General features: G+C 41.6%; 1 protein-coding gene across 3 annotated transcripts in view; it reads left to right on the forward strand.

The window, feature by feature from the left end:
• The window catches only part of PLEKHG1 (pleckstrin homology and RhoGEF domain containing G1), a 336,066-nt gene extending 330,857 nt beyond the window's left edge, over nt 1-5,209 (forward strand). For all 3 annotated transcript variants that reach the window (XM_077486366.1, XM_077486368.1, XM_077486367.1), the window contains one exon: nt 1,282-5,209. In XM_077486366.1, the coding sequence (XP_077342492.1) occupies nt 1,282-2,249 (968 nt within the window). In that variant the 3' untranslated portion in view covers nt 2,250-5,209. The remainder of the gene's footprint in view (nt 1-1,281) is intronic.
• The last annotated feature ends 8,649 nt before the right edge of the window (nt 5,210-13,858 follow it).

A 13,858-nucleotide genomic window follows, 5' to 3' on the forward strand; every position in this document is an offset into this window, starting at 1 on the left:
CAAGAGAATGAAGGGAGTAGATCATGACCTCTGTGTGGAGGTGGGACAATAGCATCCTCCTCAGAAAGTAAAATTCCTAGCATCCACCCAGGCTGACCAGATTTTATCAAACATTTTAGGGCAATTGCGACCCATGTATGTGAGCTGGTAGAGAGGGAGAACTGCATTAACCCTTGATCTCCAAGCTGCCACAGTTTTGGGATCTGCCAATTTCCACTTCCACTTCCACTGTAGTATAGAATATAAACAATTTCTGATGAGTAGAAGAAGGAAGATTGTGAGTTATACCTAGGAGGAGAACCAGGTGTAACTTTTACTGTACATACAGCGCTTGTCAGCAACCAACGCTAAACAAAACGTTTGAATGTATGAGCAGGACCAGACTAGTGGTGCAAGGAAAAGTTGACAGGCTTTGAAGGGTGTAATAGACCGTGGGGGAGACTTTAGGTTGGACTAGGTGGTCCCTAGCGGATACCATTAAAGGAAGATTCTGTTGAGCTCTTTTGTCCCAGTCCTCTAGTCAGGGTGGGTAAATCGGTGTCATAGCTGGGTAGTCTTAATGCCATCTCCCACCATAAGTCTAGGTTAGATGGAAGACAATGGTCTATCAATATCGCGGGCTGTTAAGTCATTCAACTAAATGAGTATGTAAGGTGATGAAGTCAGGAAACTGCCCCTGCATCGCATGTCGGAGTTCCAAAAACCCGAAGAGCATCCAGGAGGGCAACTGAAATGTACTCCAACTCATGAAAAGGGGGAACGTGGCCCTCAGGTATAACATTACACAGAGTTCTGATGCCATACCTAGCCCAAACCTGTAGATCTGGTATAGATCTGAGCGGAGACAAGGTGGGGTTACCACACAGTGGATTATGTGGGGAGACACTATGTGGCTCTCTCAAAGCTGCCATCACCTGTCTCCAAACAAAGATAGTGGTTTTCATTGGGGTGGTTATATTTTGCCAATTACAAATCATTGGAAACTAAAAATACCTTTTCCTTACCCTAATATTCAGAACATAAATGGGAGATGTTTTGTTGTCCAAGTGCAAAACTTAGGCAGGGATGACAACACTGCTTTGGATTTTACTGCAACAGAGACCGTGTCCTCAGCATAAACAGGAATTTAAGAATTTACAGAATTTTTTTAGAGGATCAATATTTATTTTTCTCTACTATTTTTATTTTTTATTTATTTTTTAACTTTAATTTCAGTAGCTTTCATCCTATAAAAGGGTAAATCAAGGCTTTTGTATAAAAATTGTTTTTTTCTGTTCACAGGTGCAAGAATAGCAGAATATTCTCAGCTTTATGACCAGATTCTATTCCGCGATTCACCTGCAAGAGCAAAAAAAGAAGCTAAAGACTCGCCTGTGGTTAAGTCTCAGGAACGCCTATCCCCTCAACCTCCTCCTAAAAGTTCACCAACAACCAATATAATTTCCCCTTTTTCCAGGGGAAAACAAACGAATCTTGCAGCCACCTGCTCTGTCCCGTCTTTGAACAAGTCAAATCCTTCAAGCCTACATACGCAGAGGTGGAGCTCATTTAGCCAAAGGAATGATGAAAATACAAGCCAGGATCATGGCTACAATTCATTAGGGAGACGAGTATGTGAAAATGTCCGTCCATATATTCGTTCACAGTCCTCGTCTTCCATGTTGCTCCACAGGACAAAAGAGCCTATGAAATATGCAAAACATTCTACTATGCCACAGACACGGCATGACTCAAAACCTGAGAGAATGTCTGAAATTTATGACTTTGGTGGCAGCTCCACTGAGGAGAAAGGACCACAAGAGGAGAACTCAGATTTGACACTGCAAGACTCCCAGAAGATCCTTGTGTTGAACACATTGTCTTCACTAAACGCACAAATTGCTACTCTAAACTATTTTGCAAACTTTAAAGACACTGAAGGTGATGGAGATGATGATGACTATGTGGAAATAAAGTCAGATGATGAAGAAGATGGCTTGGAAGCTTCTTCCAACCAGCCAGTAAAGCTGAACATACATGATCAACATCCTCCAAGCCCGTTCTCCAGCACACCATATTCGTTCAGCATGCCCAGCACACCAGTTAAGACTATAAATGACAAGGAAAGCCTTGATTCCCACATAACAGGTTACGATGATGTAGATAAACTAAAAGACTATCTTTGGAGGCCTCCATCCTCCAACCAGCAGAACATTGTTCAGTCACTTAGAGAAAAGTTTCAGTGTCTTAGCTCAAGCAGTTTTGCGTAAATGCTTTTTTTTTTTTTTTAAACAATTTCTAGCTAAACTACTGTGGTTAACTGTATTATAGCATAGTAACCCGATGCACTGTACAACTGCAGCACTGTTCATTCTAAATGTCTGTTGCATATCATTGTTTACATAAGGCAGCAATGCCTACTTTGTGTTTTGTGGTTAAAACTAGCTACTAAAAATATATAAAATGTGCTTTTTCCTCGTTTTATAAGAAACTATTCCTAAGTAAACACCAAGCAGTATGATTTATGCAATTTGCACACTTATTCAAGTGCCCCAGTTGCAGAATGATTGCTACACGGTATAGTATAGGCTTGGCCTAGTTGTTAACCTGCTCCCTACCAGGTGTTTTAAACTGTTCTCAAAAAGCATATAATATAATATGTTAAAAAGTTAACCAGTGGCTTACTGGTAAAGAAAATCCACTAATTCCAAACTTTAGGTTCTGTTGGCTGCATGCTTTGCAAACGACCGAAATCGCATAATTTCTATGTAGGTTACAGGTGTACTGGATAATGGGATTCATAGAGCTCAAAACCTGAAAGCTTGATTGTAGAAGCTTCATCATCTAATAGAGAAATACATGTCTGTCTACTTTGAACAAGGTCAAGCAAGCAACTTCAGGTGCATAGATTTCATAATCCAAAAATGTGCTGAACCAATTAAAGTGACTTTGTATCCTCACAACACCACTAGCAATAAATATGAAAGCCTTATAAATAAGGAAGCTTGAACTTTTTCTGTAGTTGATCTTTTTAACACATGCCTGTTTACACATCTACGCCTAACTCCAGCCAAAACGTTTGTTTTATATATAGTGAGAAACACTTCAGTTTGTGACCCTACTATGAAGATTTCCCTCAGTTCCTGTCCTTGTCATGTCCATACAAGGAATGAAGTGAGAGGGTGATAACTCAATTAATCAGATGATTGTCAGTCCAAAAGGTAAAGGGGGGGAAAAAATATTTTTGGCTAGAGCTGAGCTTTAACGTATTAAAAAAAAAAAAAAAATTATGGTTTGCAAATTATGTTGACTCCTAGCAACCGCTTTTAAGTTATAAATGCCTGTGTCGTCACCAAAACAGGAAGTGAACAAAAGAATATTTTTAAAGGTAGAATGGGGAAAAATTATAACTTCTATCAGGCTTTTGTTTCCATCCCAGTTGGTGAGTTCCCTTCGCTTCCTCTGTGTTTATCAGGACAGGAAGTCAGGTGAAATAACCACAACAGTGATACAGGTGGCAATAAAAACTTGACAAAATGTATAAACCTTCCCCACTCTAACCAAAGCCAAAACATTTGTTTTGGATACTGATGGGCTTTAACTTTAATGGTGTATATCTATGCACCTTTAGTAGAGCACAGCAAGCCAAACATGGATTTCCAATTCATCTAATTAATAATGTGACCCTTGAAGGTGATTTTAACTTTTTTTTTTTTACTCCATACACCACCAGCTTGTCGCATTACTTGTTATATCTCAAGCCACTTGTGGGTAATTTACCACATATAAAAACATACCAGTTGCCATTGCTTGTCATGAATATCCATAAACATTATACGTGGTTTTATAAAGTTTTATTTTGATATAGGGATAAAACAGTTTAACAGAATTTGCTTGACGGCTACACATTAAAAACAGGTATTCATTGCCTTTTATGTAGAAATAATATAAGGCCGTATGTTGGTATGGTAATTTCTGTGTAGTAGATAATCTTTGTATAGTGTCATAGATTTTAGAGTAGATAATTTACATTTTGAATGTGTTATTTGTCTTCTGCATGTTTGTGCATTGAGGGAGCCCACGTCTTACATATATTTATTCCATGTAGCAATGGGATATCAATAACCCTTTCCTCTAAAACAACTAAATGGTTAAAATATCCAAACACACTATATATGTAATGTTTATAACATAATTTTTCATTGCAAAAACTTGCCTTTCTCTTATTTTGATACAAAAGCAGTGATAAATGTAGAGCCATAACATTGTCATTCCTTGAAGCTTGGAGGTAGGGTGACTATTTTTATGTATATATTTGGTTTAGTAAAATCTTAAGTTATTATAAGATATATATATTTTTTTTGCTAGGAAGTGTGCTAACAATTATTTCTGCATCTATTTTACCAGCTATTAATAACAAAGAAGTGTGCAAAGATATATACTTCAATCACATATTACTGTAAAGTTGGACCTACACATACATTTGATGTTAAAGTGTACATAAAGCCAGTTTGTTTTGAATAGAGTAGGAAGGGTTCGAACCACTGGTCTGTTTTTTATTGCCGTCTGTTCTCGCTAGGGAGATTTAACCTGACTATTGGTACTGATGACCACTGTCTGTGGTACAGAAAGTGATGTGAAATCCAAAGCTGTTGTCACAAGAATAGAAAGTGTTGGAAAATCTTTAAAATAAGTAAACCTGGTTTGTGGTCTAAAACTGGATTTCCCTTGCCTATTATAGTTCTTCTCTTACAGTTGCATCTCTGGGACAGGAAGTGAAGGAAAATCTCCCTGACAGGATACAGAAAAGCCAAAAATCTGACAGGGGCATGCACCATTCCTCCCTTTATCCCAAAAAAAAAACCAAAAACCACCTTTTGGCTTTACATACACTTTAGGCATGTTTATCTAGACAACCTGATTTCCTTGAAGACTTTAAATGGCTTATACTTGCCAAACTGCGTTTATTTGTGTAAGGAACCACTCCTCCTCTGGGTGTGTTCACAGCAGGCAATCTGAACACATTTGACCCCTAAATCCCACTTTCTTTGTTAGTATGATCACTCTGTAACATGTTTGGGTACAGTTCAGTGCCATGCCCTGGCCTGCTTGAAGAGATGGGATCAGACATGGTTTTGTTTCACTTGCCACTATACGCATGTGAGACAGAGGTGATGAGGTAAGTGTGTTTGGGCATGATCCCTACTATGAGTAGGCTCTTAAAGTGTCTCTGTTGCTAAAGTAAAAAAAAAGCTAAATAAATGTACTCCTGCAAAGAAAACATAGAATGCGTGCCTCTCCTGCTGCTCACATTGCCAGGTTCTGCAGTAGCAAAGAAAAACCTCCATCGGAAAAGATCACTTCTGGGGGTTTTGATTTCTAAATGCCCTACTAATGCACTTATTCTGGCCCCTACATCAATACTGTGTTGTAGAGTTCATATTTTGTTTTCTTTGAACAAAGGCATTTATTTAGATTTTTTTTTTTCTTTTCACGAAGGAATCATTTAAATAAAGGAAGCAAAAAAGTCATCATAGTAATGGGAGAAGGACTCCCAACTGGCATACTGGAGACCTTTAACAAAGATCTGGGAGACTGAACCTTATCAACCTTATCAAAGTCTACCAAAAGCTATTGAGGATGTATATTCTCGTTACAAAACTTAATAATGAAAAGAGCTGCAAAATACATAGTGGAAATGTATGTATGCCAGTCAGTAGTTGACATCCAGGATTAACGTGGTGAATAAAATACTTGCTAGCCTACAGGACAAAACCAATAAAAAATATAGAGTACTATTAGTCTACCACACACGCATATAAAATAGGTAATTTAATAATTCCATACAGATTAGCACTCTTTTTGGTAATATGGCTGTCAAGAACACAGTTCAGCTGTTAGTGTCATAATGCAACCCAATACTTTATACTATGTGAATTGAAATAAAATAAAAGTAAATGAAATAAAAGCCTTTATATGTATTGGATTTACAGGCTAATTGTTCAAATGTAAATGTTTCCTGTTTTTTTAGACATGGATTATTAGCATAAGCAGTGTTTGCAATAGATAAAATGTAGCTTGCAAAAATAATGGTTCAGTTAAATTAATTGACTCATAGCTGGAACATGGGCATTTCATATAGTGATATTCAGTGCCACTGGAAATATACAGTACATAACACAAATTTACAAAATTGCACTTGCATTGAGTGGCAGCAAAGTTCATTGCCATAAATCTATAGACAGAGATGGCATTGTACATGCTAAGATTTATTGATTTGTAGTGGTGGGTGCCTGCACTGTGCTGTATAGATATTTAGGTCAAATTATGTACATAAATTGTTTTGTGCACCTTTAAATCTCAATTGTCATCTTGTCCTGTGGACGAGATTTGATTTGTTTTATGTTCAATAAGTTGCACTTTTTTTCATGTTTTTGTATATATTAAAATGTCTGTACAATTAGAAAAATTAAAAGCTTGATGTTTGTTTTATGTAAATAGTTGATAAAAAAAGAATTTTTGAACGCATGCTGTTCTTGAAAAAATGTGTAATTTTATGATGCTTAGTAAAAAAAATAAAGCAGTGTTTCAATCTAACCTTGAGGTGAATTTCTTCGTTGCTCTGCAAAAAATAACAAGGATGATTAGTGGACTCATGCCATTGTATATGCTATATTAGGCTTTCTTTATCTGCACTAAAAGTTTGATTTTCAGCTGATCCACTCCCTATTTCCCAGTGACATTGTGGGGAGGGTTTACTAAAATAGTCTGCTTACTTTGAAAAGGAATGTGCCCCAGAGCTTATTTTCACTTTGCAAAGAATATTCAATCACATACAAAGGGGGGGGAAACAGCATTTTTGCTTGCACATGATTGATAGAAGTCAGTAGAACTTCATCTCATTCACCAAGCTCTGGGGAAAACTCCTTTGCAAAGTGCAACTTCCCTTGCAAAGCGAACTGCCAAATTTGCCTTTAGTAAAGCAGCCCCAATGTTTCAGACAGGACCCTGTAGAAACTGTTTAACCACCTCAATACAGTGCACTTACACCCCCTTCCTGACCAGACCAATTTTCAGCACTCTCACAGTTTGGATGACAATTACTCAGTCATGCAACACTATACCCATATGAAACGTGCGTCCTTTTTTCCACACAAATAGAGCTTTCTTTTAGTGGTATTTAATCACTAGTGGGTTTTTTATTTTTTGTGCTATAAATTAAAAAAAACTTAAATTTTGTGAAAAAAAATGCCTTTTTCTTTTGGTCATAAAATTTTGCTAATTAGTAATTTTTCTTCATCAATTTTGGCCAAAATTTATACTGCTACATAGCTTTGGTAAAAATAACCCAGATTAGTGTATATTATTTGGTCTTTGTGAAAGTTATAGTGTCTACAAACTATGGTGCCAATCACTGAAAATTGATCACATCTAATCAGGCCTTCAGTACATCAGGTGTATCTCATTTCTTGAGACACTAACAAGTCAGGAAAGTACAAATACCCCACAAATGACCCCTTTTTAGAAAGTAGACATTCCAAGGTATTAAGTAAGTAGCATGGTGAGTTTTTTTTTTTAAGTTGTCATTTTTTTTCCTGCACGCAGCATATCCATACAACAAATTACACCCCAAAATACATTCTGCTACTCTTCCTGAGTATGGCAATACCACATGTGTGAGACTTTTACACAGCATGGCCACATATAGAGCACCAACATTGAAGTTGTATCTTCAGGCGTTCTATGAGCAAAAATTACACATCTCATTTCACAACCACCTATTACAATTTTGAAGGCCCTGGAGTACCAGGACAATGGAATTGCCCATAAAATGACCCCATTTTGGAAAGCAAACACCCCGATGTATAATCTGTGTGGCATAACGAGTCTTTTAAACGGTTAATTTTTTTCCAGCAGTTTTTGGAAAATGTAGAAAAAAATGAAAACGCATTTTTTTTTTTACACAAAGTTGTCAATTTATAAGATATTTCTAACACATAACATGTATATAGCAAAAATTACACCCCAAAACACATTCTGCTACTCCTCCCGAGTATGGCAATACCACATGTGTAGGCAGGGGCGTAACTAGAAATCACAGGGCCCCATAGCAAAATGTTGTATGGGCCCCCCCCCCCCCCCCATCAAAAAATAAATAAATGAACTAATGCCATTGAACAACAGACTACCACACCCATGTGGCACAGTACCCAGGCAACAGCTTATATTAATTTTGAACAACAAAGTATGCACTATACTGTATGCAGCCCCTGAAGGGAACACATTGCAGACCTCCAGGCCTTCTAACCAATTTCTGTTCTGTTATATAAAATGAAATAGTTCAACTCACCATAATGCAAAATCAGTGGGATCACTTGCCACTTGCCATCATCGCCTGCCACCAGATGCAGATTGTAACTTGTCACAGGTTGCGGAATGTCACCTACCACATGTTGCAGATTGTCCACTTGCCACATCCCAGATTGTCACTTGCCAAGATAGATAAGTCACACATTATGCCACACATTATGGATTGTCACTTGCCACGTCCTGGATTGTCACTTGCCACGTCACTTGCTAAACATTATGGATTGTCACTTGCCACGTCCTGGATTGTCACTTGCCACGTCACTTGCCACACATTATGGATTGTCACTTGCCACGTCCTGGATTGTCACTTGCCACATCACTTGCCACACATTATGGATTGTCACTTGCCACGTCCTGGATTGTCACTTGCCACACATTAAGGATTGTCACTTGTCACATTACCTGCTACATATTGCGGATTGTCCACTTGCCACATCGCCTGCCACCAGATGCAGATTGTCACTTGTCACACGTTGCAGAATGTCACCTGCCACATGTTGTGGATTGTCCACTTGCCACATCCCGGATTGTCACTTGCCACGTTACCTGCCACACATTACGGATTGTCACTTGCCACGTCCTAGATTGTCACTTGCCACGTCCCGGGTTGTCACTTGCCACGTCACCTGCCACACATTACGGATTGTCACTTGCCACATCACCTGCCACACATTACGGAATGTCACTTGCCACGTCACGGATTTTCACTTGCTACGTCCCCTGCCACATGTTACGGATTGTCACTTGCCACATCCAGGTTGTCACTTGCCACGTCACCTGCCACACATTACGGATTGTCACTTGCCACGTCATTACAGATTGTCACTTGCCACATCCTAGATTGTCACTTGCCATACATTATGGATTGTCACTTGCACGTCCCGGGTTGTCACTTGCCACGTCACCTGCCACACATTACGCATTGACACTTGTCACGTCACGGATTTTCACTTGCCACGTCACCTGCCACATGTTATGGATTGTCACTTGCCACATCCAGGTTGTCACTTGCCATGTCACCTGCCACACGTTATGGATTGTCACTTGCCACGTCCCGGGTTGTCACTTGCCACGTCGCCTGCCACACATTATGGATTGTCATTTGCCACGTCACCTGCCACACGTTACGGATTGTCACTTGCCACGTCGCCTGCCACACATTATGGATTGTCACTTGCTCTGCCACTTTCCTGCTGTGTCACTGAGTCAGGCAGCAGATTATCAGTCAGACAGCAGAGAGATAATGTCAGCTCTCTGCTTCCTGGCTGCCTGCCCAGTGAGGGGGGAACTGCACTGCAGGGATGCAGGGCGGCCAGAGATGATGTCCTCTCTATGCTCCCCGCCTGTCAGCTCCCTGATTGGCCAGCCCACTCTCTCACCAGCGAACTGGCCACTCTCATCCGCCTCCCACGGATCCTCTGACCGCCCGCTCTCACTCACTGAGCCGCCTGTGGACCACCCGCGGAGCCGCCCGCGGACCACCCGCGGAGCCGCGGACTACCCGCGGAGCCGCCCGCGGACCACCCGCGGAGCCGCGGACTACCCGCGGAGCCGCCCGCGGACCACCCGCGGAGCCGCGGACTACCCGCGGACCTCCCGCGGAGCCGCCGGCTATCTCCCGCGGAGCCGTGGCGCCTGTCCTCACCGGGCCCCACTTGACTGCGGGCCCCATAGCGCCCGCATGTGTTGCTATGGCGGTAGTTCCGCCACTGTGTGTAGGACTTCTACACAGCCTGGTCACATACAGAGGCCGAACATTGAAGTAGTACCTTAGGGCGTTCTAAGAGCATAAATGACACATCTCATTTCGATCCTATCACACTTTTGAAGGTCCTGGAGAACCAGGACAGAGGTTCCTTCACCTTATTGTCTCCCTATTTTATTCATTAATATCGATTTAAAGTGGCACTAAGGGCAAAATTTTAAAAAAAAGGACCTATATGACACAGTATGTCACTAACATTGACAAAGCAGTCTGTTTTTATGAGCCTCATTTTTTAATTTTTGATCCTGCTGTTTTTCAAATTCCTTTAACAGATCAAACTTTGCAGAAAAGTGTAAGTTAGAGGGCCGAAACAAACAATTTAACTGAGAGAGTTCCAATGGTCAACTTTTATTTATTTATATAAAACCTTTATCACAGAAGTGTTTCTGTAACTGCCTAAAAAGTTTTAGCTGGAGTTATGCTTTAATTTGCTAGTTACTTATGAAGTCAAATGAAAAACCTGTATAATAAATTCCCCTAGAACGTCTAAAGATGTTCCTTAGACTTTGGGCCTTACTTCCTACAGACAGTGCTGCCATCCAAGGGTGTCTGTTACTCCTCCATAAGTGGAATACCCTAAGAAAGGAGGGGTGTTAACTAGCCTGAATAGCAGGTGAAAAAAACATTCTAATTAAAAAAAAAAAATAGCAATAACATTTAAGGATTGGTAAGCTGCAATATTTTTTTTTTTTTGGGGGGGGGGGGGGGTAGATATGCTTGAACTTTTCTACTTCTTCTTTTGAATCCTTTCTGTATGAATCCGATTCTCACTTCAAATATTCCTAACTCAGTACAATTTTTCTTCTGATCCTTAGCATTTGTCCCCTTGGAGTATTTGTCATGAGAATTTGCCCGAACACCCCCCCCCCCCCCCCCGGTTTGGTTCGTGCCAGAACTCTCGAACATTGCAAACGTTTTGACGCAAACCCTTTTAAAGTCTATGGGACACGATGCTCTACATGTATGAACAGTGCACTGAGCTGTACATGTGCTGCACTGTATTTTCTGATAAATATTGCATTCTTTATGCAGGATAAATGAATCTATTATGAAAATAGTTGCCAGTGGGGATGTGGTGCATCTGTGTGTTAAGTAGAATTTGTTTGCAATTTTGAACTGGTACATTTTTAAAGTGTAGCTCCATTCAAAAAAACTGAAAATTGTTTCATACTTACCGTCATTTTCCTTTCCTGGTGCCTATCCATGGCAGCATACCAGTGATAACTTCGATAATCTTCTGAAGAGGTGCACAGACAGCAAAAAAATGTTACAGGGGTGATGACCCTTCCCTATGTTTTCCAAAAAGCTTAAAAATAGATTTCCTGGTGCCTCCATGGCAGCATACCAGTGATAACTTCGCCCCGGAGTCCTCCCCTCAGGATAGTTACTAGCTTATAAAAAGGAAACCCATACCCCCCCCCCCCCCCCTAGCATTATCCAATTATATTGAATACCAGGGAGGGTATGTATGCTGCCATGGATAGGCACCAGGAAAGGAAAATTACGGTAAGTATGAAACAATTTTCAGTTTTCCTGGTGCCTCCATGGCAGCATACCAGTGATACAATGAATAGCTAAAACCAGAGTGGGTAATGCTTCAAAGGAAAACTTTAAGGCAATGCCAGGGCTGACTCAATAGTCCTTCTACCAAATTCCACCGAAGTTCGTGCCCTTGGGTCAATTCTGTAGTGATGCATGAACGTATGTGGAGACGTCCATATGGCTGCCTTGCAGATAGTCTCTAAAGATACGCATGCCCTTGCCGCCCATGAGGACGAAACCGCTCTAGTGGAATGAGCTCTGACCGCCGGCGGATCCAACCCTCTTACCCTATACACCTTTTGAACTAATTTGCAGATCCAAGAGGCGATAGTCCTAGATGTGGCTTCTTTCCCTTTATTCCTACCCCATGGTATTATGAATAGCCTATTTGAGGAGCTAAAGGGACCTGTAAGTAGCGTGTTAAAACTTTTGAAATGTCCAGTTCTTGTACCGCCCCAGAGTGTGGGTCTGTAAAGGTTGGTAGTGCCCAGGCTCCAGAGTGTGGCACGGGAAGAAACTTTTGGGCCAAACCATGCACTGTCCGTAGTTCTACGCTGTCTGGAAAAAAGGTTATGTGCTCTCTTTCTGCCCCCAACGCTTGCAACTCTGAAGCTCTTCTTCCTGAAGTAATAGCCACCAAGAAAACCGTTTTCAGGGTTAGGTTCCCAAGTGAAGCAGAATCCAATGGGATGCACGGTTGAGCCATTAGACTTTCTAGAACCAGAGGTAGATCCCAGGCTGGAAAGGAACGTTTTAGCGGTGGGCAAATCTTCTTGACTGCCTTAAAGAACTGTACAAAGAGTGCATCTTCTGCCCATCTTTTCTGGGTACTCGCTAGGGGTGCAACGGATCGTCACCGATCCGTGATCCGAACGGGTCACCCCGCTCGGATCGGCACATGCCGCGATCCACGGAGCGCTCTCGGCCTTAGGAAAGGCTGCGGCTTCGGCCTAGCTCCGAAGCGGCGGCCATCTTTCTACACCCAGGCTGTTTACACTGATCGCTCCGACGGAGCGATCACTTGTAAACAAACCGGCGTCATGTCATGACGCCGGTTCCTCTCTCCCCTCTCTGTACTAACCTGTACAGTGGAGGAGAGAGATCCTGAGATGGAAGCAGCCATCCCTCCATACCCTGCAGTGCCCAGCAATACCCTGCCAATACTCTGCAATACCCTAATACTCTGCAATACCCTAATACTCTGCAATACCCCAATACTCTAGCAATACCCCAATACTCTAGCAATACCCCAATACTCTATCAATACTCTGCAATACCCCAATACTCTTGCAATACTCTGCGATACCCTGCCAATACTCTAGCAATACCCTGCCTGCCAATACTCAGCAATACCCTGCCTGCCAATACCCTGCCAATACTCAGCAATACCCTGCCTGCCAATACTCTGCGATACCCAGCCGTGCCCAGCCTTACTCAGCCGTGCCCAGCCATACTCAGCTATGCTCAGCCGAGATTGTGGATATTACAGTGGGGACTATATGGTGGTGGAATTTTCACAGGTTTTAGCAAATTAAGTTATTATATGCTGATCCGAAAAATGATCCAATCTGTGACTCTGATCCAAGGAACGATCCGATCCATGAGTTTTCTGATCCGTTGCACCCCTAGTACTCGCCGCAATAGCTACCACTTGGACCTTTAGAGAGCTTAGGCTGAGTCCCAAGTCCAAGCCTGAAGAATTCTACGATTACTGAGGTGGACGGCACAGCTGTGTTCAACTGTCTGTCTTCGGCAAACTGTTTGAACTTATCCCATATATTTGAGTAAATGTAATTAGAGGGTTTCCTTGCCTTTAATAGGGTTGAAATTACGCCCACCAAACAACCTAGGGATTGGAATCTTTTCCGTTCAAGATCCAGGCATGTAAGTTCGGCTTGTGTGGGGCTGGATGAAAAAAACGTTCCCTTTGAGAGCAGTTGCGGGAATACTGGGATCTTGACTTCGGCCAATAGGGAAGAACTGTCACAACCCTGACCGGCTCCCTCGATAATCTGAGCTGAAATTTCGCAATCAATGGTCTGGGAGGAAATGCATATGCCGTCTTGTAGTGCCACAGGCTCGATAAGGCATCTACCGCCTCTGCTCCAGGGTGAGGTAGGCGGGACAGGAACCTTGGCACCTTGGCAACTTCGCGTTGATTGGGGAGGCGAATAGGTCTATTTCTGTAACTTTGCAATCCAC

Source organism: Lithobates pipiens, unplaced genomic scaffold (genome assembly GCF_037356315.1).
Source record: "Lithobates pipiens isolate NorthernLeopardFrog02 unplaced genomic scaffold, aLitPip1_a1.2 Scaffold_18, whole genome shotgun sequence".
Taxonomy (NCBI): domain Eukaryota; kingdom Metazoa; phylum Chordata; class Amphibia; order Anura; family Ranidae; genus Lithobates; species Lithobates pipiens.